The sequence below is a fragment of the Crotalus tigris genome, unplaced genomic scaffold (assembly GCF_016545835.1).
Source record: "Crotalus tigris isolate CLP2741 ecotype Arizona unplaced genomic scaffold, ASM1654583v1 scf7180000018581.846390, whole genome shotgun sequence".
Lineage (NCBI taxonomy): Eukaryota > Metazoa > Chordata > Lepidosauria > Squamata > Viperidae > Crotalus > Crotalus tigris.
Genome location: NW_024097086.1, coordinates 648,867 through 675,881, shown reverse-complemented (window position 1 = coordinate 675,881; position 27,015 = coordinate 648,867). Strand labels below are relative to the sequence as shown.

Here is a 27,015-nt window from a genome sequence, read left to right as displayed (position 1 = left end):
TTGCCAAAAGATTCCCACCGCAAAAGCCTTAGCGAAACTTTTCATCCAGCACATTTACAGATTGCATGGGGCACCCCAACGCATCATTTCTGATAGGGGAGTGCAATTTACGTCTGCATTTTGGAAGGAATTTTTATCCCTCTTAGGGACCACTCAGGGACTGACATCTAGCCATCATCCAGAGATGGATGATGGCTAGATGGACAAACAGAACGCTGTCATTCAGTACTTGAGCAATATTTAAGATGCTTTATTAATTTTCAACAGTCCGATTGGATGGACCTACTCCCTTTTGTAGAAGTTGCCTACAATAATGCAGTCCACTCCACCACAGGTTACACTCCTTTTCAAATAGCCACCGGTCAAAGTTTCAACCCCATGCTAGAATTAACCCCAAACGAATCGGAGATCCCATCACTGAAATAATGGATGTAACAATTACAAAACACCTGGACAATAGTTAGAAAAGCACTAGATGAAGCTAGACAGGCATACAAAGCACAAGCTGATAAAAAAAGTGTTGAGCTGACAATATTCATTATAGGAGAAATCTTGTACTTATCTACAAAATACCTAAAGTTCCTACAACCCTGTAAAAAACTTGGACCAAAATATATAGGGCCTTTTCTAATTAAAAGAATCATAAACCCAGTAACAGTAGAATTAGAATTACCAAAAAATCTCAGGCAAATACACCCAATTTTTCATTTCAGCTTGCTGAAAAGAGAGCATCAGTCATCGTTACAGCCAAAAATTCCACCACCAACACCTCCAATCCTGGAGGGCGAACAACACTTCGAAATAAAGAAATCCTAGACTCTAGGAGATATCATGGAGCGACTCAGTACCTAGTAGCATGGAAACACCTCCCTGCCTCACAAAATGAGTGGGTCCATAAACGTCATGTCAGACCCCCAAAGCTATTAAAGAAGTTTCACACAGAGTATCCTAACAAGCTTGACTAACTTTTATACCTGTTTTGTTTTCTTTCAGGGGGATCTATCTTATTTTTAAGGAGGCAGGATGTCAGAATCCAATTATATTTCATCTCTAGTTATCGACTATTGAAAACCCCATTTCTGTGTATAAGACGCTAAGAAAAAGACGCAGGCATGTCTTGAGCAGAGGTTTGAAGCTGCAGGACACAGCTTGACAAACTCTGAGTTTATTGCTTCTTATATATTGTTACATACATAGGCTTTACCATTAAATGCTGACAAAGGTTTCTTCATTGGAAAATGTCTTCATGTAAGCAACTATCTTCTAGTAACACATTACATGGTCAAAGATCAGGTAAGAACAAATACAGGTAGATGAAAACAGAAGGAACTAACAAAGACAGAAAGAGATAGGAAGTAACTTAAGCTTATTATTTATTTAGGTAGGTAAGGCATTAAGTCAAAAGGGTATGACCTTCTGGCTGCTTCACTGGGACAAAGGGTATCAAAAGGTTATGAGGTTTGGGGGGGGGAAGCATGGCAGTTTGCTGCATGTGCACTTCTCCCCACATTTCTGCCCTCTCTGGATTCTGTCATACAATGAAGGGAAGGGGGGTGAACAAAGGGGCTTTATGGCCCTCACTTCCTTCAGTACACTTCAAAGGGACTGGATGTGGATACCACCAAAAGGACTAAACATAACAATGGAGCCATCAGCTTTCATCTACTCCTCTCTGAAGTCTCCCTTCCGCTGGCAGTGAGGGAAAAGGGAGTGGAAATGTAACGCCTGGGATTGTTGCTGGAAAGATGGTGGAGGGTGGGGTGGGGCTTCTGGGGATCCCTTAAAACCTTGAACCATAGGGCTTGGGCCCCAGGTCCTGTCTAGAAGACCTGCAACCATTTTCTCTTAATAAAGGATGCCTGTTGGAAGAAATATTCCAAGAGTTCTGTCTTCTTAAGATACAAAGTGGGGTAGTTTGGAATGTGACAACAGTATTAAGAAATACTGAATCTTGACTGGTAAGGTTTATCCTAGGCATGATTATTGCTAATTGAAAACTTGCTTAACTTAACAAATAAAAATATACTCCTTCTTGAGGGATGGGATTTATTATATGGATGGCATGCATATTTAATTTATAATAAAAAAGTAGATCAGGTTTTTAAATCTCATATTTTAAGAAACTCTTTATTACGTGTCTGGAAGAAATATTATTATAAGTTAAACTATAAAATTCTAATTTGGGGGATTCCTGGACACATGATAGAAGGGGTATCTAGGGGTGTGAATTTGGATAGGATTTCTTATAAGGAATTACTTAGTTTGGTAGGGAAGAATTGGCAATTAAAATCTTTAGCTGAGTTGAAGCAAGAAAATATTGTACACTCTTGGTTTCAGTATAATCAATTGTTAGTTAGGTGGAGTTTAGATCAAAAGGTTGGTATTACTTTAGATGATGTGAATTTGGTAAAAAGATTAAAGATCAAACTCGAGCTCATATAAAGAGAATTTATAATGTTCTAATAGAATTGGATTCTGAAATGGAGTTAGTTAAAGACTGTATGGTAAAATGGGCTCAAAATATTCAAGAGCCAATTCTATTGGACACATGGGAGAGAATTTGGGTTAGAAATGTAAAATTTACTCAAGCTCAAAATTTAAGAGTAAATTTTTATAAAATGTTTTATAGGTGGCATTTGGATCCTCAAAAGCTGTCCTGTATGTATCCTAATTTACAGCCCAAATGTTGGAGATGTGGAAGCTTAGATGCAACTTATTTTCATATTTGGTGGACTTGTAGAAATATAAAAGCTTTTTGGATTAAGATTTGGTGGAACATTCAAAAGATTTTTAAGAGAAAGATAAAGTTTAAGCCACAATTATTTTTGTTAGGTGTTATTGTAGATTTTGATGTTAAAGAAATTAATTTGATGTTGAATCTTATAACAGCTGCAAGATTATTGGTGGGGCAATATTGGAAGAAAGATTCTTTGCCTGCTATGGAAGAATGGATACTCAAGGTGTCTAATTTAGCAGAAATGGCAAAAATTTCCGCTTATTTGAAGGACTACTCACAAGAAAGATATATTTCGATTTGGAGAAGATGGATAGATTATATTCAGAATAAATATGAGACTAAAAAGTATTATCTAGCTTATGAGTAAATTTTAGATTATTATTAATAGTTTAATATGGTAGAACTTATATTAGTCTTAGTTTTATGGTTTAATTATATTATTATTTTCGTATTTAATTTGTTAATATTTATTTTGAAAAGGAGTTAAAGTATGTTATGGATTTGATTTTTTGTATAGTTGGGTAATGTTAGTTAGATTTTGATTGTTTATTTGTAACCCTGTAATCAGCTCTGGGAAGTGGGGAAGGGGGGCAAGGATTTGGGGTATATAATGTATAAAATCTTTAAAACTTTTAATAAAAAAAACAGTATTAAGAAATGAACAAAAAGAATATATTACCAAATAAATGCATAAAACAACCAAGAACTAGCATGGTTCTGTATAAAATGTGAAAAGGGGATTAAATCATCCCATGGATATTACCCAGACTGCTTTATTTTGTGGTTAATGTCAAGATAAGCTAAGGAGTGGGAGATAAGTACAATAGGATGTGTGTGCTCAGAAACAATTTCCTGAAAAATTCCTTTTCCTGTTTGTTTGTCTAGCAGCTAGACAGAGTGTCAAACTGGTGGCCCGTGGGCCAGATGTGTCACACACAAGCCATGCCCACCCTGACTCCACAAAGGCAAAAACATGATACATCACAATGCATCACGTGACGCGATTGAGTTTTGACACCCAAGATCTAGGTGGTGGTAGGGCAGTTCTTATACTTGGCTCCTGGCACTTCTGGCTAATCTCAGACACCTTGGCAGGTCTGTGCTGCTGTCCTTTATTCATCTGAGCATGCTGCTTAGTGTGATCTGTGAAGGTTGAAGGATGAAGTACTCTTGTCTTTTGCAATGAGTCTTGTCTAGATGCAGCTTCTTTCTCCTATAAAAGCCTGCAGATCATTGGCCTCCTCCATTAGTTTTTAGAAAAACATTAACAACAGTTCATCCAAAGTGAATCAAACTGGCTAGCTAACATCTTTTATTCTTACAGAATAAAAGTATTAATAAAATTTGTTTGGATATTTTTTAATTATCCCTTATATTTTCTGCAATATTGAGGTGAATTAACACTTTAAAATTACTTTATTTTACAATTGTCACAAGTCACTATGTTAATGTGATCACATTATTGAATATTTCTTTATTTCTTTATTTTTAGAGGTTGCAGTACTTTTAGAATTTATTATAATCCATAGCACAACACTATCATCACCATGACTAATATGATGGATTGATAGCATTGGAAATTGCTTAATTTCACTGAAAACTTTGTCAAGAAAATAGTTTCTTCTTGCAGTATTTCATTTTTCTCAGAATGTGTTCTCATTAAGCACTAATTTCTGTGCTGTCAATTGCAAAAAAAAAAAAAAAAACCAACTGCCAATATTATTAATTAGGTATATTTAGCCTTTTACTAAATTTCTGGCTTTCTTTGTATCTGTTTTGAGTGCAATATCTATTATTTTATCTTTTATTTTTCCTAACAAAGTCTTGATTATTTCTCAATATTTATTTCATTATGAATCATTCAACTTTTCAAAGGAAATAATTTTGCATTAGTCTGTTATATATTAAGTTTTTGACAGTGTTCTTGTTTCAAAGCTTTAGTAATATCACACTGCAACCAGTGCAATATAAAAAAGATGTTGAGATTCTGGAAAGAGTGCAGAAAAGAGCAACAAGAATCATTAGGGAGTTGGAGGCTAAAATATATGAAGAACGTTTACAGGAATTGAGTATGTCTAGTCTAATGACTAGAAAACTGGTCGGTCCTAGAAGAGATCAACCCCAACTGCTCTTTGGAAGGCCAGATCCTGAAGTTGAAGCTCAAATACTTTGGCCACCTAATGAGAAGGAAGGACTCACTGGAGAAGGGCCTAATGCTGGGAAAGATTGAGGACAATAGAAGAAGGGGACGACAGAGAATGAGGTGGCTGGATGGAGTCACTGAAGCAGTAGGCGTGAGCTTAAATGGACTCCAGAAGATGGTAGAGGACAGGAAGACCTGGAGGAACATTGTCCATGGGGTCATGAATGATCGGACACAACTTTGCAACTAACAACAACAACAGCAAGTCTAATGAAAAGAAGGAGTAGGGGAGACATTATAGCAGTGTTCCAATATTTGAGGGGATCCTACAAAGATGAGGAGGTCAAACTATTTTCTAAACCACCAAAAGGCAAGATAAGATATAATGAATGGAAACTAACCAAGGAGAGAAGCACACTTGTTCTGGAGTTTGTCCACTTGATTGTGGTCTCTATTTGTTTTACACTTCTACCAATGCATAAGTGACAAAGGGTTTTGTGTTTCAGCTGGCTTGTCTCAAAACTTGATGCTGATTAGGCTGAAATGTTATGTTTCTTATATTAGCAATCTAAAAGTAATTCAAATTCAATTAAAAATTAGCATTTTGTTATTTTCTTATTGCTTATATTTAGCCAGATATTTACTTATAAGTAATAAATATAAAACATAGTTATAATTCAAAAACAAATATTATTTGATAGTATTTCCCAAATACAAAATCTACCATAATGCAAAGACACATCTAAATAAAAATGATGAAGCCTTTGAAACACAGCAATACAAAGGGAAAAAAATATTCTTGTTTTATTTCTTTGGACATAGGTTTCATTAGAAGATGTAAGAAAATTGGTAAGGCACTGGTTTAAAAAATAATAATCAAGAGACAATGCAAAATGTTTCAACTTTAATATTTAATGGTTAAACTTCAAACTTCAAACAAAGGCTAAATCTATATATTTGAGAATAGAATAGAGCTGGAAGGGACCTTGAAGGTCTTCTAGTCCAACCCCCTGCTCACGCAGGAGAATCTATATACCATCTCAGACAAGTGACTGTCTAGCCTCTTCTTAAAAATCTCCAATGATGGAGCGGCCACAATTTCTGAAGGCAAGCTGTTCCATTGGTTAATTGTCCTTATTGTCAGGAAGTTTCTCCTTAATTCCAGGTTGCTTCTCTCTTTGATCAGCTTCCAACCATTATTTCTTGTCCTGCCCTCTGGTGCTTTGGTGAATGCCTACTTAACTATGTATTCTTCAATAAATCAGATGGGTCCAGAAAAAAAATCATAATGAGCAAATGCAATTACTGATGTGATTAACTAAACAGGATAGTAAATCTGTTACACAATAGCTGCCTATGAAAATAGAATTGATTGTCAAATAATATTACTACTACTATTGTTATCCTTATTTGCAATATCCATGTTTGATGTGAAACTTTCCTATATGCATCAAAGCAACTTACTGACTCCATCCTTTGTCATTTCACTATGTATACTAGAAACCATTAATTTAAATATCACTCATTTTAAGTAATAACTACGTCTGAAGGGGTAAACAATAATATGCCATGAAATCTATGCTATGCTTACACAGAAGGGAAACAATAGGAGAAATGTGTACATTACTTTACTACTTGAACATCTGCAATAAAGTTCCTTAGATTATTTCTTACTTTCACCAGACTCTCAAAGTGGACATGTTTCTATTTTAATTTGAGTTTATCTATTCATATTTTCAAAATTAATATCAGAAATAGTTTCTAAATTAATAAAGATGTTACCCTTTTTATTCCAGTTTACATGCAGATATATCATTACCACTCATAACAAAAGTGCTTTGTTTCCAACTCACAGATTAGAACACCACCATCTGTACCAATTTCCATTAGAAGATGTCCTAAACATAGAAGAATTACATTATGATGTTTCTTTGCTATTAATTTCTTTCTCCAATAAGCTATCAAAAATAGTTGTAGATTTGCTGAGAAAGTGGCAATGATTCAGATGATTCTTTTTCTATAACACAAGATAAGTTTTTCTAACTTCAGAAATCCCCCCTCCTCCCTCCCTGTTTCTCTCTTTCTCTCCTTCTACTGCTAAAGGAAGGCATTGCTTAACCTCTTGCTGCCACAGCAAATGTTGTCTGGATTATTATTGAAGCCAACTTTTCTTTATTTCTGAATGTATCCAAAATTAGATAATGGGGGGAATTGAGACCACCTTGTAAATACTTACATGTTGTTGAGGAACATTATTGTCCCACACTAAATAATTTAATAAACACTACTCTATAATTGCATTTAGATGCAGTAACCTTAAATTGAACAATCACTTATCATATATGGTGTATACAGGATCACAAATCTCAAAATCCAAGTGACAATTATTGATCAGTTTTCAGCCATTCAGTTTGCTAGACAATTATCCCATCCATAAATAAAAAATAGAAGTTGACAGATCTGTTAACAGGAAATCAGTAGGGGCGGGAAACATTAAAAGTGTTTGCATTAAAATTCACCAAGAATGTTACCTTTTAGGGGAAGATTTACATAACTTTTCCTTCATCACTTGTTTTTGAAGGCAAATATTACAATCAAGATCAAATATTAAAATAACCCAATTGTTATGCTAGCTATTTAATATTTACTAAATTCCACTCCATTAAAAATCCCATCATGTGTCATCATAATCTCATTAAGATTTATAATTAGTGTATTAATTATTACAAATAAATAGTATTGTTTGTCCTTGGGTATAATTTATAATTTGCAAAATAATATTTCAGTTTCATGTATGTAATTTATATTATTGAAACATTTGATTTTTCTATATAGCTATAAATACACACCACCTAGTCATATTCATTCATATAAATATGTATCAATAGAAAATAATGTATATGATGTACATGTATATCAATAGAAAACGAATTTAAACTGAAATATATTGATGCATGATATTTATAATTATTAGCGACACAAACCAAGCCAATGCTTTGAGAAATATGCTAAATTGAGCTATTGCATATTTCAAGCAGATGCTTCTCACTGGAATTTCATCAAATAATGATTTCTTTGAGGGGAAAACAGAGAGAGAAATGAAGAGCTATAGTTTGTTGCTAGGCAACTCCACCCGTACATTTCTTCTGTGTTATCTGGAAACAAAATATAAATCTGTTGCTTGACAGTGGCATTGTACTCAGGATTAGATCAACTGAAGCATAAAGCGGAATAAGGTATTTGCCTTAGGCAGGATAGTAATTTGTTATTATCTTATGTCATTTATTATTATTGTATCTTTCCTGTCAGAGAGGAAAATCAATGCTTGTTGGATTGTTTTTTTCTTTTCCGCTTTAGCTGGCAAGATAACTTCTTCAGCCTTTGGTATTATATTAATATTTTATTTGTTATATCTGATTTATATATCCCATTTATATACCACTTTTCCACAGTAGGTCTAGGAGTGTGGGGTATGTTTCTCTACAACATCAGAGAGAAATCTCCAAAATCACCCTGTGTGCTTTTGTGGCTAAGAGTGAATTTATTGTAGGCCTCCCCAATCCTAATTCAGCACTTTAACCATTCAGGTTCTGTCCTTTTAGACAGGTCTTAAGCTAGCCCTGTAGTTTTTGAACGTTTCCTGGGACAGCAATAGTTCTAGGATTAGCAAGCCTAACCAGATCCAAAATTAAGTCATTTAATTAGCTATTTTAATCCATCTACCAGTCACTTCTTTTTGTTTTGAAAGATGAGATCATGAATCCTGATCCTAAAGTCCCAGACTTTTTGGTCTACTAAGATTGTGTAATAATTTTTATCTAGCTCTAAATTGAAGAACTAGAAGCTGCCAGCCATCTTATAAATAATTTTAAGATAAAAGAACATATATCTTGTGTCTCACTTGTTTCTGCCATGTTGAAACTCTGCTCTCAAGTCCTTTATTTCTTCCTTGGTGTGTCTTGCTATATTATGTCTGCCTGGTCATGTTTCTTTAACTCTACCCTCCAACCATGCCAAAGTGTTTCTAATTCCATTTGTGAAACATTGGAATGAGTATACCAGGGCACTAAGGACTGAGAAGAAAACTTCATTAACTGCATGTTAAGCTAACAAACTTAATTATCACATTTTACTTTTTATATGATAGGTCTATATTAGTAATATTATATGAACTGATATTAGAATTAGTAGTCTGAGTTTGATATAGTCTAGGACAAAATGTAAAATATCCTTTTATCAAGGCCATTTAAAATTGTGAAATTTCAATTGATAAATTATATTATTGTTTATATTATATAGTATTTCAAAGTTGTTTAGAATGTTGGGATTAGTCAACAATATATGCTTACTAAATAAACAATTCTTGCACAATGTGTGCATTAGGAAAGGTGTATACTATTGGAATACATTAATAGATATATGCACAAACATGAACAGAATTTTTTTTAAAAAATCAGCTTGACAAAGATACAGATTGAAAAATAAAAACAAATTGAACAATGAAAAGTTGGATTAATTCTTATTTCAATTAAAGAGAATACTGAATTTTCAATAATCTTTCTCTCGCTCTTCCCTTCTTTATTAAATGATCTTGGCGAATGAAGAAACACATATTTTGATGTGTTTCTTATGATGTGCATATTAAGAAGACAGAACTCTTGGAATAATTCTTCCAACAGGCATCCTTTATTAAGAAAAAATGCTTGCAGGCGTTCCAGACAGGACTTGGGGTCCAAGCTCTCCCATTCAAGGTTTTAAGGGGTTCCCCGGTAGCCCCACCCAATCACCCCCCTCTTCCAGCGACAGTCTCAGACATTTCACTCCAGCCCCTTTTCCTTACTACCGGCTGGATGGAGACTTCAAAGAAAACTACATGAAAGGTAATAGCCCCATTCTTATGGTTAGTTCTTTTGGCAATACACAGATCCAGTTCCTTTGAAGTGTACCGAAGGAAGTGAGGGCCATAAAGCCCCTTTGTTCACCCCCTTCCCTTCATCATATGGCAGAATCCATAGAAGGCAGAAATGGGGTTTTTTTATAATTGATAACTAGAGATGAAATATAATTGGATTCTGACATCCTGCCCCTCAAAAATACGACAGATCCACCTGAAAGAAAAGAAAACAGGTATAAAAGTTAGTCAGGCTTGTTAGGGTATTCTGTGTGAAACTTCTTTAATAGCTTCGGGGCTCTGACATGACGTTTATGGACCCACTCGTTTTGTGAGGGAGGGAGGTGTTTCCAGGCAATTAGGTACTGAGTCGCTCCATGATATCTCCTAGAGTCAAGGATTTCCTTTATCTCGAAGTGTTGTTCGCCCTCCACCATGATTGGAGGTGGTGGAGGAGATTTTTGGCCATAAAGGTGACTGATGCTCTCTTTTCAGCAAGCTGCAATGAAAAGTTGGGTGTATTTGCCTGAGATTTTTGGGTAGTTCTAATTCTACTGTTACTGGGTTTATGATTCTTTTAATTGGAAAAGGCCCTATATATTTTGGTCCAAGTTTTTTACAGGGCTGTAGGGACTTTAGGTATTTTGTAGATAAGTACACCATTTCTCCTATAATGAATGGTGTAGGCTCAACCCTTTTTTTATCGGCTTGTGCTTTGTATGCCTGCCTAGCTTCATCTAGTGCTTTTCTAACTATTGGCCAGGTGTTTTGTAAATTTTTCATCCATTCTTTCAGTGATGGGATCGCTGGTTCCTGTAGGGTTAATTCTGGCATGGGGTTGAAACTTTGACCGGTGGCTATTTGAAAAGGAGTGTAACCTGTGGTGGAGTGGACTGCATTATTGTAGGCAACTTCTGCAAAAGGGAGTAAGTCCGCCCAGTCAGTCTATTGGAAATTAAGAAAACATCTTAGATATTTCTCAAGTACTGAATGACAACGTTCTGTTTGTCCATCTCCTTGTGGATGATGGCTAGATGTCAGTCCCTGAGTTGTCCCTAAGAGGGATAAAAATTCCTTCCAAAATGCAGACGTAAATTGCACTCCCCTATCAGAGATGATGCATTGGGGTGCCCCGTGCAATCTGTAAATGTGCTGGACGAAAAGTTTTGCTAAGGCCTTTGCAGTGGGAATCTTTTGGCAAGGGATAAAGTGCACCTGTTTGGAAAACAAGTCCGTGACCGTCCAGACAACAGTATTCCCATTGCTTTCTGGCAATTCCACTATAAAATCCATGGCTATTTCCCTCCAGGGGGCTGAGGGATTTGCCACTGGTTGTAATAGTCCTGGCAATTTCCCTTGCAACCTCTTTGCAGTTGCACATTTTGGGCAGCTGGCCACATAACTTTCTATGTCCTTTTTTATTGATGGCCACCAAAATTGCCGTTTAATTAAGTGTAAAGTTTTTACAAATCCAAAATGCCCTGCTGATTTTGTGTCATGGCAAAGGTGCATGAAAGTGACTCTTTGGGTTGTTGGTATATATAACTTTTCCCCTACCCAAGGCAACTGTCACCACGTGAGTAATGCCCAACGTATCCCGTATGCCTCCTTCTCCCATACGGGCCAGCGCTGTTCTGTTTCCGTGAGTTTCTTGGATGTATATGCACAGGGTTGCAATACTCCATCATCATTTTCTTGTAATAGAACAGCCCCCACTGCCAAATCACTTGCATCTGCCTGTATTACGAAGGGCTTGTCCATGTCTGGGTGCCTTAGTACTGGTTCGACAGAAAAAAGTCTCTTTAGTCTCTCAAACGCTGCTTGGCACTCCATTGTTCATGTTAGTGGCTGGCTAGGTTTTACTGAGGATGCTCCCTTCGTTTTTAGTAAGTTAGTGAGGGGCAAGGCTATCTGGGCAAATGAGGGGATGAATTGGTGGTAAAAGTTTGCAAAGCCCAGGAAACTTTGTAGTTGCTTTCTTGTGCGGGGTGGTGCCCAATCTAATACTGCTTGACCTTCTCTGGGTCCATTTCAATGCCCTGGGGGGATATGCGATAACCTAGGTAGTCTATCCTTTCCTGTGGAATTCGCATTTTGAGAGTTTGGCATATAGGTGGGTGGCTCGCAGCTTCTTTAAAACCGCTCTGACAAGGTTGACATGTTCCTCTTTTGTTTCGGTGAAGATAAGAATGTCATCCAAGTAAACAAGGACCCCCTTAAACAGGTGCTCCCTTAGAACGTCATTGATTAATTGCATAAAGACTGCAGGGCCCCCTTGTAATCCAAATGGCAAGACTTTGAATTGATAGCACCCCATGGGACAGTTAAATGCGGTCTTCCATTCGTCCCCTTCCTTAATTCTCACGCAATAGTACGCTTCCCTTAGGTCTAGTTTAAAAAACTTTTTCCCTTTCGAGAGGTGTGACAGCATGTCTTTCATGAGGGGCAGAGGGTATAGGTTGCTTTCACTGATTGTATTCAGGGCCCTATAATCCATGCATAAGCGTAAAGAGCCATCCTTCTTCTCTCTAAAAAGGACCGGGGCAGCCACTTTAGGCTTGGCTGGCTCAATGAAACCTCTCTCTAGGTTTTTTTTTTTAATGAATCCTTCCATTTCCTCCTTCTCCTTTGGGCTCATGAAATATAATCTGGGCTTCGGGAGTTTTGCCCCAGGCTTGAATTCAATGGTAAAGTCTGTGGGTTGGTGGGGGGGAGCTCATCTGCCCTCTCCTCACTGAAAACTTCAGCAAGGTCTCTGTATTCCTCTGGTATTTCTGTTAGTCCCTTTTCCTCTCCCATGGATGCTTTTTCTATTCTTGATTCTTGTAGCCCCCCTTGGGGTTTTAGGTCCATAGGGTCCCTCTTCGGGAACTTGACTTCTGTCATCCTCCAATTTACCCAGGGGTTCCATTTTTTTAACCATTCCATCCCTAGGATCATTGGGCATTCCATGCCTGGGGTCACCACAAACATTATGTCCTCCTCATGTTTGCCCAGGGAGGGGTGTATTGGTAGAGTGGCTAGGGTAGCTGGCACCCCCCCTGCTATGGACCCATCTAACTGGCCAAATGAGATTGGTTATTCCAGTCTCCTCGACGGAATGCTCAGATTCCCCACTAGTGTCGGGCTAATGAGGCAGCGGGGGCAGCCAGAGTCTATTAAGGCTTTCACCTTCACGGCTTCGGGCATGGGGGGAATTAATATAGTCACTGTCTTGAGGATGGGTGCGATGTGTCCACTTGCCAGGGGTTCCCCCTCCGAGTTGTCATCTGAGGCATCCACCGGCCCTGTGATGTAGGCTGGAGTTCTTTCCCCCTGATGAGCAGGAGTGGGGGGTTCTGCAATTTCCATCATTCTCATGGCAGTTTCTTTTGGCTTAGCTGAAGACTTTCCGGATTTGCTTATTGGGGATCTGTCTGGGTTGTGCTGGGGGGCTTTGGAGTGGCATTCTACAGCTCAATGCCCTTCTCTTCCGCACTTGAAACACCCCATTTGCTTCTTGGCTGTAGCTGATGGTTTCACTGGTTCGTGTGTCAACTCAGGCGGGAAGCGGCTCCATTGTTTTCCTCGGCGGTGTCTCTTCAATATGTCGATCTCTGCTTCCTCTGCCAAGACGTACCATTCCTCAAGTTGGTGTGGGTCCCCTCGGGGCAGGCAAGCGTGATATAGGTCATAATTTAGTCCATCTTTGAAATGGCTAAGGAGGATGTCTTCTGGCCAGTTCAGTTTGTTGGCAATGGCCCGGAATTCTTGTGTATATTCAGCCACTGGGCGTTTGCCTTGGCTCATCGTCTTCATTATCTTCTCAGAGAGGACATGAAACGGTTGAAGTCGCTGAGTTCTGGGGCATTGGAGTCATGCAAGTTCACCACCCAGTCTGCAGCCGGTCCATCCAGGGCAGATTGCATGATCCGGATGTGGGCTTTGTCGCTGGGGATGGCCCGCCCATATTCCTCCATGTAGCTGAGGACTTGGGTTAAGAAAAACCCCAAGCGTGTTGGCTCCCCTTTGAATTTCACCTCCAACGGCGGACGTCTGGGAATGGATCGGTGCCTCCGTTGTTGGTGGTAGTGTCTTCCATCCAGATTGCCATCTGTGGTCCGGTAGGGGGTGGGGACTACTGGATCAGTAGATGTCCCCGGGGTTGCAGGTTCCACGTCCCCCTCGGTGTCTCTCCCTTTGTGGCTCCAGGAACTGGGGCGGCCGTAGGGCTCAGGATTCTCCTCTCCTAGGGAGATGAGAGTTCTCTTCATCAGGTCAATAGCTTTCTCTAGGATCCAGTCTGAGTACGGTGCCCAGCTTTCCCCCTCTTCATTTTCGTGTAGGGATTTCTCCATTTCCTGCTTCCATTCTGGTTGCTTGGTCCCCTGTCTCAGGGTCACCTTTCTTGATTCCTTTCCCCACTCACTTTTGTTTCCAACGCCCATTGACCAGCGAGGCTTGTGGTCCCGTGTCTCTACCACTTCTTCTCCTGAGGAATCTGACCTCTCGGATCCCAACATCTGGCAAGGTTCCAGTTGGGGCAGCGGCTCTTTTTCCGGGGAGTTTTCCCCCTTTCTTGCTCCATTGTCTGACATGGTAAATTTTTGCAAAATCCCCCGGCAAGGGTCTCCCTTCCAGGTGGATTAATTTTGCAAGTCCTGTCTAATATAAGGACCCACCCCACTTAGCATCTTAAGAAGACAGAACTCTTGGAATAATTCTTCCAACAGGCATCCTTTATTAAGAGAAAATGGTTGCAGGCGTTCTAGATAGGACTTGGGGTCCAAGCTCTCCCATTCAAGGTTTTAAGGGGTTCCCCAGTAGCCCCACCCAATCACCCTGCTCTTTCAGAGACAGTCTGAGGCATTTCACTCCCACCCCCTTTTCCTTACTGCTGGCTGGATGGAGACTTCAAAGAAAACTACATGAAAGGTAAAAGCCCCATTCTTATGGTTAGCTCTTTTGGCAATGCACACATCCAGTTCCTTTGAAGTGTACCGAAGGAAGTGAGGGCCATAAAGCCCCTTTGTTCACCCCCTTCCCTTCATCGTATGGCAGAATCCATAGAAGGCAGAAATGGGGTTTTTTATAATTGATAACTAGAGATGAAATATAATTGGATTCTGACAGTACAATAAAATGAAAAATATGAGATTTGCTCCTTGTATGTTCCAAAATCACATTATTTTAGCTGGATTCCTTGTGTCCTTTCCAATTTCATTGTATGTTACATCAACAGTGGGTATATCTTTGCAATTTTTAATATAATATCAACATTCCTAATATATTACATGGAAGAGCTTCCAGTTGGTTTAAATAAGACCTACTTATTATGTAGCTAGAGTACACTATAATTCTATAAAGCACTTTTTAGAAGTAAATTCCACTTAAATTTACAAATAAAGGTGTTCAGAATTTAGGTGCCACTATTGTTTAAACCTGTGTAGCAAGAGTGATCTAGTAAATGGTAGGGTGGTTAAGAAAAGAGGAAGAGAAAGGGCAGAGAAGGGTCATTGACACATCTGGCATGAACTCAATTCACCATTGACTATGTTTCTTGAAAATTATTCCTGAGAATATTTGGATTTTGAATTAAAAATACATTACACTATGTAATGCAAACCATATTTGTAATTACATCCACACTCATTTGTTTAATAAATAATAACATGGACAGTTTAACACCTAAGTAGCAAACTGAACTTGCAGAGTCATTGAGCAGGATGACCCAGAAAGATGGAAGGATTCATTTGGGCTTTATTGATCAGCATTATTTAGGCTTTTATGGTCTGAGATGGCAATAAAAACAGAATAAACAGCGTACATTTACACTCAAGATATTATCTTTCCTGCTCCATGACCAGAGGTGCCATAGAGAACAATTGGCTTCTGCTGAGTCTTGTAGTACTGATATTAAAACAGAGCATTAGCACACAATACATAGGAACTCTAGTCTTCCTCCTGCTTTTATATTTTTAGTGCTCTTGTAACTTTTAATTTCCTAACAAATGTTTAGATATAATACTAAAGGGATTTTAAAGCAGCACAGAGCTAGTCTATAATTGACAATGCTTAGCATTTGAAACATTTGGAAAGTATTTATTAATCAGATGAAATTAAAGCAGTATATAGAGTATCCTTCCCCCTATTTTATTCATCCAAGATCAATTTTTTGAAAGAGATTGAGAAATGGTAATTAGTTCAAGTTGCTGAGTGAGCTTCCTGAGTGAAGACATAGCAGATCCCTGCTGATACATGTTTTATTTACAATTGCTTAACATATGTTGTATATAAGATTAAGTCTTCAAGAAATGTAAAATAATACAAAATAAAATGTTTGGTATGGCTCAATAATATGTCTGTTGTTAAGTTAGTGAGTATAGGAAGGAAGACAAACATTTTTTTTTGAACAAATATTTTATGGGTATTGAATAGTATGGTTGAGAGTCTGAATTCTGACTCTCCACCAGGGCTGTGGACTGCTTTTGGGAAAAGGTTATGGTACTTTGTCAGACCTACCCCAGCTAGGTCCCTAGAAAAGAAAGACTTGACTCCATTTGGCTGAAGTGATAGGTTCTTTTACTAAGGATTACTGGTTGCAGTAAAAACAGCTAGGACTAAAGTTCCTGCATAAAAGTTTATGAATTTTTCCTCTTCATCATGGCTCTCCCTCCTTGACCAGTTCATTGTCGACCAATGGTTTGCTGCATAGGTGTTTGGGGAACTGCTCAGATGTTTGGTGCAATTCTTATTTGTTTTTCAAGTTTCATGGCCTTGAAGATTGAAACTGGGCTGGTTTCTCAGACCTCTGATTTCCTTCAAAGCTATCATCCCACCTCCCTGTTTCTCATCTATACCTCATATATGTTTATTGTCATTTACTCTCCTCCTCCGCAACAGGTGATGGCAGGATGACATCAAGGTGCCAAATGGCCAATAGCAGATCTGACAACCCTCCTCTTGTCCAGCTACCAGTATGACTGGTCTAGCTCTTGGTCCAACGGTCAGACTTGTTATCATTCCATCAATCACTCTGGACTCCTTCAACTTCTTTAGTGCCCTCTTTTATCTGCTAAACTTCTCTGCACCCTTTCTGTCCATGGTCAAATGGTAGTTTCTTGGCATTTCCACATGCCAGTCCTCTGGAACTATCTCTCTTTTATCACAGTAGAGGGGCTGTCTGGGACCTTTAGTTTGGCTGCATATTCTGTGATTATTTATGGCCCTGTGGAATGGGCAGGGGAATACTTCTCATCTCCACTTCTGCCCTTCCTTTTTCCAGCCTAAATTGGCCAAGACATTTCACTTGTGGACTTCATTCTGAAGACATTCTATTTATTGTTTGCTTCTTTAAAGGCTGCCATTGTTGTTGTTCTTGTGCAGGATCTCAACCATCTTTTGCAGTGACCAGTAGGTTATTACTTCAAGATTTTTTCAGATGATAGATAGATGATAGATAGATAGATAGTACAATATACATCTTATCTTAGATTCTAGGGAGAGAGAATAAAAAAGGTGTCTCTCATAATATGAAATTGGTGAGTATAGCTGTCACATCAAAGGCTATTGTTAACCTCATCTGCTAGCTATGTGACAGAAATGTGACTCTGTTTTAATGTACTATTTATAGCTGTTTTATTCTTTTATTTTCTATTTATCATTGAGTCGAAAAGATATATATTTCATATATTCAGTGTCACGTTGAATAAAATTAAATGGTGTAAAGCATAATAATTGGATTTTTCAGGTTTATTGTTGATGAAACTGATATTAATTGTACTTGCTTAGGGAGATCCTTGCCATACATTTATTTTTTTAATATAGAGGGGACTATTCAGCTTCTTATTTTATTAGCTACTCTGCCCAATTAATATTTATCTACATATTTGTATATACATATCTGCGCATATATGTATGCAAACTGTAAATCAATCTACTAATTTTTTTTATCTTTTCTTTTCAGTTTGCTCCCAGTTTTCAAGAGGAGTCTTTGCTATTTTTGGATTTTATGATAAGAAGTCTGTAAATACAATAACATCATTTTGTGGAACTCTTCATGTTTCCTTCATAACACCCAGTTTTCCAACAGATGGTACACACCCTTTTGTCATTCAGATGCGACCTGATCTGAAGGGAGCACTTCTGAGCTTAATTGAATATTATCAATGGAACAAGTTTGCATATCTCTATGACAGTGACAGAGGTAAGATATTTGCCATGTGTTAAAATTAATTTTATGCTAGCACAAATCTGTTTGCAATATGAAGGATTACAGTATCAGTCATAGCAGAAGATAGCACTTTGTAATGTTTTCAACCTTAAATATTTAAGGCAAGAAGGCGAGAAGTGAATATAGTGCCCTGAATTGCTATTTCAATCTAGAATACTATATACAAGAGGAAAAAATGTACAAGTGTGAATCATTGCAAACTTGCTCCATATAGGAATATATTGTAATGAAAAATCTTTTTAGAAGACTATCACTAAAGAACAGTGATTTTCACAGCATGAATTTGATTAAGGAAATAGACAGTTTCTAGACAAGACTTCCTGTGGTCATCCTGGGGACTAAAGGATGATTGATTCTACCTATGTTCTAGTAATTATTAACGTGCATTTGTTGTAGCACAAGCCTTCCTTCCTCCCTGCCTCCCTCCCTTTCTTCCTTTTTCTGTTTAACTGATCTGGCTAACTGAGAATTAAAATGAGCAAGGCAACCTCAGTCAATAAAGCTTGGGGATCATTAAAGTTATCTATTTTTATTAAACACATAACTTCAGTGCTATAGAAAAAAGATAGCTGCTGGTAAAATTATATGCCTCAGATTGCCAAAATAAAGTAGGCTTGGTTACTGAATGGCTAAGTGAAAAACATTTTGGCTGGCCCTAATCTAGTCCTAAGAATACAAAATATATTTCCACATAGTTAATTGAAAGAAAATGATGCAATCTTCAGAAAAAACATCCCGGAATAGCTTTATTTTAACATATGTGATAACATAACGTATTTGAACAAAAACTAAATATACAAATCTATGGATTAGAGCCAACAACAATAGATATGTTAGGATATATGTAGATTTTATACTTATAACATAGATATTAGTAACATTGACATAGCTCAGTTAAGACTTTTTTTAGAGATATAAGGAAGAATTATAAAAAATACAATACACATAAAAATATTATTATAGCATGAATTTCAGGCTTTATCTTACTGTCTATAAAAGGTTTATGGATATTCTTTATATTTACCAACATGGATGTAATAGAATTAATCTATTGCATAATTAATAATTTTATAATTATAACTTTTTTTTTCAATTGATGACAAAATGAAGTATATGCTTGTCTGTCTCAAAACTATTTCATTCAAATTTAAAGGAAAAAATGTTATTAAAATCTCAGAATATGCTTAAACCTATTTACCTAGGCTTTGTGTTTTTAGAAGAAACTGAATTGGGATAATATGAAGCAAAAAGCTTATTTAATATATAAAACTCTTTTTGCTATGGATCCAGGCCTCTTCTTATTTTGACTCTTTCTACTTTTTTCCCAATTGTAAATTGTGCCCTAGGCACAAAAAAGTTTGCCTGTCACTTAATTATGATTAAATAAAGTTAAGCTGAATAGATATATTATTTTCTACCATTAATACTGTTTCTGAAGTTTGGAGTGAAAGCTATTCTGGTAATAAGTTTAATCAAGCAAATTATTATATGGAAAATATTACTAGCAACTATGCAACTTGGGTTTTTCTCCCATGCCCTCCAGATATATTTGTATTATATAATAGTTAAAATATTGGTTCTCTTATTCCCATGTAGATTAATTTTGGTCAGTCAAACTGGGATTCAGGGGCCTTATTCTATCATATACTGAGAAAAGATGCTACTTAGCTTTCAAACTATGGGTTAAATTCAATAATAATTTATTATCAGGAATTATTTTTGAAGATGAAATAGGAGCCACTACCAAATAATTAAAAACTATGTTTTGAATTTATATTCTCCATATACTGATTTTTTGTCTTAAAACTGAGAAGACAAACATTTGAAAATTTATATCTTCCAGAAGAATCAATGGTATGGTGTACTTCCAATAACATTTGACAAGAATTAACTCTACACAGTCCTTTTAATGAAAGCAATTTACTAGCTGTATTTTTATTAGAAATTCACTTCTACCAATCCTTTCCCACAAAATAGCAATTTGGCAAGACCGTAATCTGAAAGAGGAATATTAGCTCTTTGTTCAGTATAATTTTTAACCGAAATTCCTCTCATTTTGTTAACGTCTATTCCTTGCAAGATTACATTGCAGGTATTTGTCTGAAAGGCCTTAGTTAAGGAAAACATTTAAATAATTTTTGGAAGAGAGAAAAAGATAGAAAAAAAAATAATCCAGTATTTCCTGTCAGGTCTTTCAGATATACAGTTTTTAGACAATTGAACAAGCAAGTCCATTAACTAAGCTACCTGGGAATTTGGTTAATGATGCTAGATTAAGCACACATTCTTGCTACTGTGCTCTATATTATTTCTTTCCAAGTCGATATTTTGATTTACATGCTTTAAAAAGACCCTGGGATTAAGATACATGCGTTTACTTATAATGTTTACTTCAGTGTTTCCTATTTAAGCAAATAGCTTCCTTATGAAAGGTGAAAGTGAAATTTACTTTTTATTTTCTTAATGTTCTTAGTGTTATCTTTGGAAGCTACAATTCCCAGAATGCTTTGTTGACTCATGAAAGTGTTTGCCAGCCATAAGGTTCAGTAAAATATGCCCCACATACCCGTTCCTGGCTGATGTAGCCATTTAAAAAATGGGTGAAGTGCCAAGAAAATATATTTCTCATTTCCAGCCATCTAGAAAGAAATAAATCGTGTTAACTGAGTTCTGAAACAAACCTGAAATCATATTTATTTGAATGACCATTGTAATAAGGATTAAACTTAAACCTATTATAATAATTTTTTACTATTACAGTGTTCTCATATTGTTATTATTATTATTAATTATTCCTGAAAATATGACAACTGGTTCAGACTCCATTCCTGTTCTTCTCCCCACCATATCCCTGATCAAAGCAGCAAAAGGAAGAAAGAAAACGGGATGAAGAGAAAGCAAGGTCCTTTTCAGAGCAAGGGAGAAGGACAAGATTGAAAACAGATGAGTTTGAGTACTAGCTGAAAAAAACCTGAGGTGAAAAAGCACTCAAGTTTCTGGAGAAAAGTTCCATGAGTAGACATGAAGTTGAAGGTGTGGGAAGGCCAGAGTTAGGATAAATTTGGTAATTGATGTAATTGATGTTGTTATTACTGAAAAAGAAGTTCCTCACTTTACACAAACATACAGTGCATAGTCAGAACACTGAAAGGTGAAAATGTGAAATCCTTGGAGTGGGAATGGAGTGGAAATAATGTTTTAACGATAAATGAAATTAGGCAGATTTCACAAGTCCATAAAAAGGAATAAAGGACATATCTGTGTGTGTGTGTGTGTGTGTGTGTGTGTGTGCGCGCGTGCGCACGTGTGCGTGCGCGTGCACACTTGGTTACAATGTTATAAAATAAAGAGTATTATTGTTTTTAAGATCTGTTAAAATCAATGTTATACAAATGTATGCATCTAATACAGTTTTATTGGAAGAAGACATTGAAAAACATTATAAATTGCAAGAGGTGCAAGGCACAATACCAAGAAAGAATTAACAGGAAATTAGGCTTAAAAAGCTGGCTAAATGGAGAAATATTGTCAAAGAAAGATTTTGGCTGAATAACCACTACAGCACAAGATATCACCCAACAAGATTTTGAAATTTTTTTTTATTGCCATTATAAACAGAGATTGGACATTCTGGATGGACAACAGTTAAATTATTTATGTAATATCTATATCTATGTAAATTACATAGTAGAATTAAACATGCAGAAGTCATCTAGAATACTTCCAAGTGCAGATTATGCATTGTTCCATGAATTATAGATGTTAAGTATATAGGTTAAACACAGACCTTTAAAAAGAATAAGTTGGTATGTGAGCAAAATAGATCTCAGAGAAATAGATCTCAGAGAAAATAGAGAAAATAGATCTCAGAGAAAATAGTTATTGTTGTATAGTTATTGCTATGGTTCCGGGGTTTCTGCAAGCTGCCTGGGATCAGACTGAGAGGTGCCAGCCTTGCGCGCATGCGCGAGGCACGAAAGTGCACCATTAATGTTGCTGTTTTGCCTGGGGATCCGGTCACTGAAAAGGAGGTCTGCGAGCCTCGCTGTTGTTGTTGGAGTGAGCTAAAGGAGAAATAAAGTGTTCTTGATTCCACCATGTGTGATCTTCATTCGCCATCGAACGAAGGACTTAACACTGGCGACGAGGATGGGATGCTTACAAGCTTTAAAAAAAGAACAGCTGTAAGACTTACCCGAGGAGTCCTGAAGAAGGGAAGACAGCGTTAAACTCAGCGTTCTAGCCTGCCAGTACAGTGTTGCTGGAGGTAAGCTCAGCTGATAGATCCCTTCCCAAAAGAAGCAAGGATGGCGAAGATAGATCGCTTATCTGAGTTTGATGTTTCACACCCAGAGAGATGGGAATTCTATGTTGCAAGGGTAGAGAACTACTTCAGGGTAAACCAGGTCAGAGAAGATGGGTTGAAGGCTGTAACCCTCTTTTGTGTCTGTGGTCAGGACGCATTTGAAATTGCGGAAAATCTGGCGGCCCCTGCTCCTCTGGAGTCTGTAATGTATACAGACTTGAAGAAGCTATTGAAAGAACATTTCCAACCCAAATTGTCTGTTATCGCATGGAGACATACTTTTGAACAAAGGGACCAGAGGGCAGGCGAATTTGCTAAGGAGTTTATTGCGGCCTTGAGGTGAGTAGCCAGACCGTGCGAGTTCAAAGAACTGGAAGAAAGACTGAGAGACCGTTTTGTATGCGGTTTAAGCAACAGGGACTTACAACAGAGGATCTTTGCAAAGGAAGATATCTTGTTCGAAGATGCTCTTAGAGAGGTGACAGCTGAAGAAGCAGCAGGCGGGGCAGTCAGGAATTTGAGGCCCATCAAAAGCAATCTGGAAGCAGCCACTGTTCACCATGAGGGCGTTCAAGAAGGATCGGAAGATGATCCTGAAGAAGAGGTGGATCGGCTTTACCAGGCAGCAGAGAAAAGGCAGAAGGAGGGCAAAGAAAAGGCCTCAGCAGCACCTAAATGCTTCGGGTGCGGAGGACTCCATAAGACAGCCGACTGCAGGCTTCATTCTGCCATCTGCAGAGCATGCAGCAGGCAAGGCCACATAGCATCCGTATGTTTGGGTCGCCAGAAGGTACCAGGGTCCCCAGCCAAAATAGGGTGGGTTTCTGCGCTTTGCGCAGGAGTATTTGCAAAACAGGCACACACAAACCACTAAAGAAAAAATTGTCACTTAAGGTTAGGTTGCAAGGGGTTCCTTTATCTATGGAGTTAGACACTGGGTCTGCCCTTTCCATTATTTCTCTTAATACATTTAGAAAGATTTGCAACAGCAGTGGCTTTCAAGCCAAACTGAGACCATCCAGCATAATATTAACAGATTTTCAAAATTCCAAGGTGTGCGTTAAGGGGGACGCCACCCTTATGGTGCAACATAAGGAGTTTGAAGGTCCACTAGATGTGTTGGTTGTTGGGGGTGAACGTACAAGTCTTATAGGACTCGATTGGTTTGAGGCCTTGGGAATCCAGGTTACGGGGCTGCACCATTTGCAAATGTTGGGCCTGGCAGAAGTCTGCAAGGAGTTTGCAGATGTGTTTAGTCCACAGCTTGGGTCCTACAAGGGGCCTCCAGTTTCATTAAGATTAGATCCAACCATCACACCCATCAGAATCAAGGCTAGGAGGATACCTTTCGCCCTCAAGGGCAAGACTGATGCTGAGCTGGATAAATTGCTTCAGCAAGGCATCTTAGAACCTGTCGATTCAAGTCCATGGGAAACCTCCATAGTAATGCCTCTAAAGGCTAATGGGGACATACGTATATTTGCAGATTACAAATGGACATTAAACAAGGCATTGCAACAGCACACTTATCCAGTACCAGTTGTCAGTCACATCTTAGCCTCCCTCAAAGGGGGGCGAGTTTTTGCAAAGCTTGACCTGGCATAGGCATATCAACGATTACCTATTGATGAAGCTTCTGCTGAGGCACAGACCACTGTAATGCTATAGGGGTGCATTCAAGGTCAAGAGACTGCAATTTGGGGTAAATGTTGCCCCTGGCATATTCCAAAGTGTTATGGAGGTATCTCTGGAGTCTGCCCCTATTTTGATGATGTCCTTATTGCTGGGGAGTCATCTCAAAACTTAGCAGAGAGGTTGAGGGCTGTTTTGCTCCGTTTTCGAAGAGCAGGACTGAAATTAAAGATGGATAAGTGTAAGATAGGGGTTACTTCTACTGATTTCTTAGGATTCAGGATAGATGCTCATGGAATTCACCCTGCTGAATCTAAGCTGCAAGCTATTCAGCAGGCCCCTAGCCCTAAGTCTAAAAGTGAGCTGCAGGCCTTTCTGGGCCTCTTAAACATTTACAATGCATTCCTTCCACATAAAGCTGCTGTAGCAGAGCTGTTACATAGGCTTTTAGAAAAGCAGGCCTCTTGGCAGTGGACAAAGGTCCACGAACAAAGCTTCAATGAGGTTAAGGCATTGCTCACGTCTAATGCTGTGTTAGCACATTTCAATGAGCAATTGCCTGTTTGCATTGCCTGCAATGCATCTCCTTATGGGGTGGGGGCTGTACTTAGCCATTTGAGAGCTGATGGAACACAGGTACCAGTGGCATATTACTCTAGGTCTCTGTCTTCCGCTGAGCGTAATTATGCTCAAATAGACAGAGAAACACTGGCGACAGTGGCTGGCATTAAGAAATTTCATGATTTCTTATATGGCCGCCATTTCACAGTCTACACAGACCATAAGCCTTTGCTGGGTTTGTTTACAACAAACAAACACACCCCTCAGATAATATCCCCTAGAATTCTAAGGTCGTCCATTTTCTTGTTTGCTTATGACTACACGTTAGTTCACAAACTGGGAAAACAAATGGGCCACGCAGATGGCCTTAGCAGACTACCTCTAAAATTGGTAAAAGCAGACCCTGCTCCTGCCACCAACATTCTCTCCATCCAGGAGTTGCCAGAATCGCCCCTAAACGCTAGGGACATGGCTGCTGAAACCGCCACCGATCTCATGCTTACACGTGTGCTCTCATGGGTATTGTCTGGTTGGCCTGACAAGAATCCAGGTACTGAATTCCAAAGCTTCTGGCTCAAAAAGCACGAGTTGTCCACTTTTAAGGGTTGCCTGTTTTGGGGTAGCAGGGTAGTTATCCCTGCCTCACTGAGGCCTAGAATCTTGATCTCTCTGCATGAGGGACATCTGGGAATTGTCAGGATGAAAGTGCTTGCGCGCAGCCATCTTTGGTGTCCTGGGCTCGATAAAGCTATCGAGGCTCAGGTGCACGGGTGTCAGTTGTGCCAACAGTCATGACCAGAAATGCCTCAGGCCCCAGTTCATAGGTGGGAAGAAACCCAAACACCATGGTCCAGGGTGCATATAGATTATGCTGGGCCCTTTCAGGGGCAATTCTTCTTGGTTGTTGTTGATAGCCAATCCAAGTGGCTAGAGATTGTTCCTGTTTCCTCCACTACTACTGCCAGGACAATCCAGGTGTTGAGAGGCATTTTTGCTGCCCACGGCCTTCCAGATGTTCTGGTTTCAGATAACGGTCCTCAATTCACTTCTTCTGAGTTCCAGGCTTTTCTTCAGGCTAACCTGATCCGCCATGTGACTTCGGCTCCTTTCCACCTCTCCACCAATGGAATGGCTGAACGGATGGTCTGCATCACCAAGGATGCCCTCAAGAGACTGACTTACGGTAATTGGCATCACAGGTTAGCAGACTTTCTTCTTGCATATCATACCACACCTGGTACTTCCACCGGAAAGACCCCTGCTGAACTGCGCTGGGACCATCGGCTCATAACTAAGCTAGATAGATTGCACCCTGATAGGGTGGCATCTCAGGTCCCACAGCCTCAGGTATCAAGGAGCTTTCAAGTGGGTGCTTCGGTCTGGACTCGGAACTACGGGCCTGGTCAGCTTTGGATTCCAGCTGTGGTCTGCAAGATGTCTGGACCTTTGTCCTACGAGGTGTCCTTGGATGACCACTGCGTTCTCCGGCCCACATAGATCAGCTGCGTACGAGACTGGACTCTTCCTCTTCCGCTCCTGGCTTGGCTCTGGGGGGGGAGGGTTATATTGTGCATTTTGGGGATCACTATCAGCAGTCACTGGCCGCTGAGGAGGCCGGGGAAGGCCCATCTCTAGTTTCCGCAAGTGCTCCCAACAGGAATTCATTGGGAAGGGAGACATTCCCCACACCAATATTTACTCCAGCCAGGGAGTCACACAGGGGGTATCCACATTACTCATATACATCAAACAGCACTCCAGACAGGGAGACTGACTGGGAGTATCTAAACAAATCAAGACATACAAGAGAACTGGCATCAACCCAAGGGAACTGGCCCAATTCTGCAACTGCTCCCAGAAGGAAGTCATTTGGAAGGGGGGTAGGCAGAGAGGCAACTCCTGATTCTGGTACCTCTGGCACTGCCTGGGGGGCCACAAGGTATTGGGACACTGCAACTACCCTGGACAATCCATCTGCTGGATTTGGGGTTGAAGGGCTGTGTTTCCAAGGAAGGTCCATTGTGGACCTGGAGACTACCACAAGTCCAAGGGACGCTGGTTTGGACTTAGAGGGTCCAGCCAGCCAACAGATGAGCAGGTAACCGGGTATGGGAGTGAGCAAAGTCCTGGCCTGCCGAGCCTGGTGGGCAAGCAAGTAGGCCAGGCATCAGAACCAAGGTCACCTGGGCACATGGGGGAGCAATGAGTGGGCACATCTACCCTGACAGGTGAGAAAGGGAGCCAAGGAAGTTTCCCGGGTCCGAGGAGGTCGCAGCAGGTTAAATACCTGCCCAAACATCTTAGGGAGTTTGTGACATTGATGTCAAGCTCCAGGGAGGCACTGTATAACTGCCATGAATGAATAGGCAGAGTGTGTGATATTTTGGAGTTCAGAGACATTTATTCCCAAAACGATAGGATGATCAGGTGTGACTTAACGTAACATCCATGTCCACAGTCCATGCATTTGTTTAATGGAACCATATACCAAGTCCCCTATGGAGGTCGCACATGTGTGCAGAAAAGAAACTTC

The 27,015-nt window shown here is 39.1% G+C and overlaps 1 protein-coding gene across 8 annotated transcripts in view; it reads left to right on the top strand.

The window, feature by feature from the left end:
- GRIA2 (glutamate ionotropic receptor AMPA type subunit 2) overlaps positions 1-27,015 on the top strand; it is a 120,748-nt gene that overhangs the window by 31,575 nt on the left and 62,158 nt on the right. For all 8 annotated transcript variants that reach the window (XR_005558059.1, XR_005558060.1, XM_039354655.1 and 5 more), the window contains exon 3: positions 17,717-17,956. Coding sequence is in view for 6 of the 8 variants with exons in the window: in XM_039354655.1 (XP_039210589.1) it covers positions 17,717-17,956 (240 nt within the window). In the remaining 2 variants the exon portion in view is untranslated. The remainder of the gene's footprint in view (positions 1-17,716; positions 17,957-27,015) is intronic.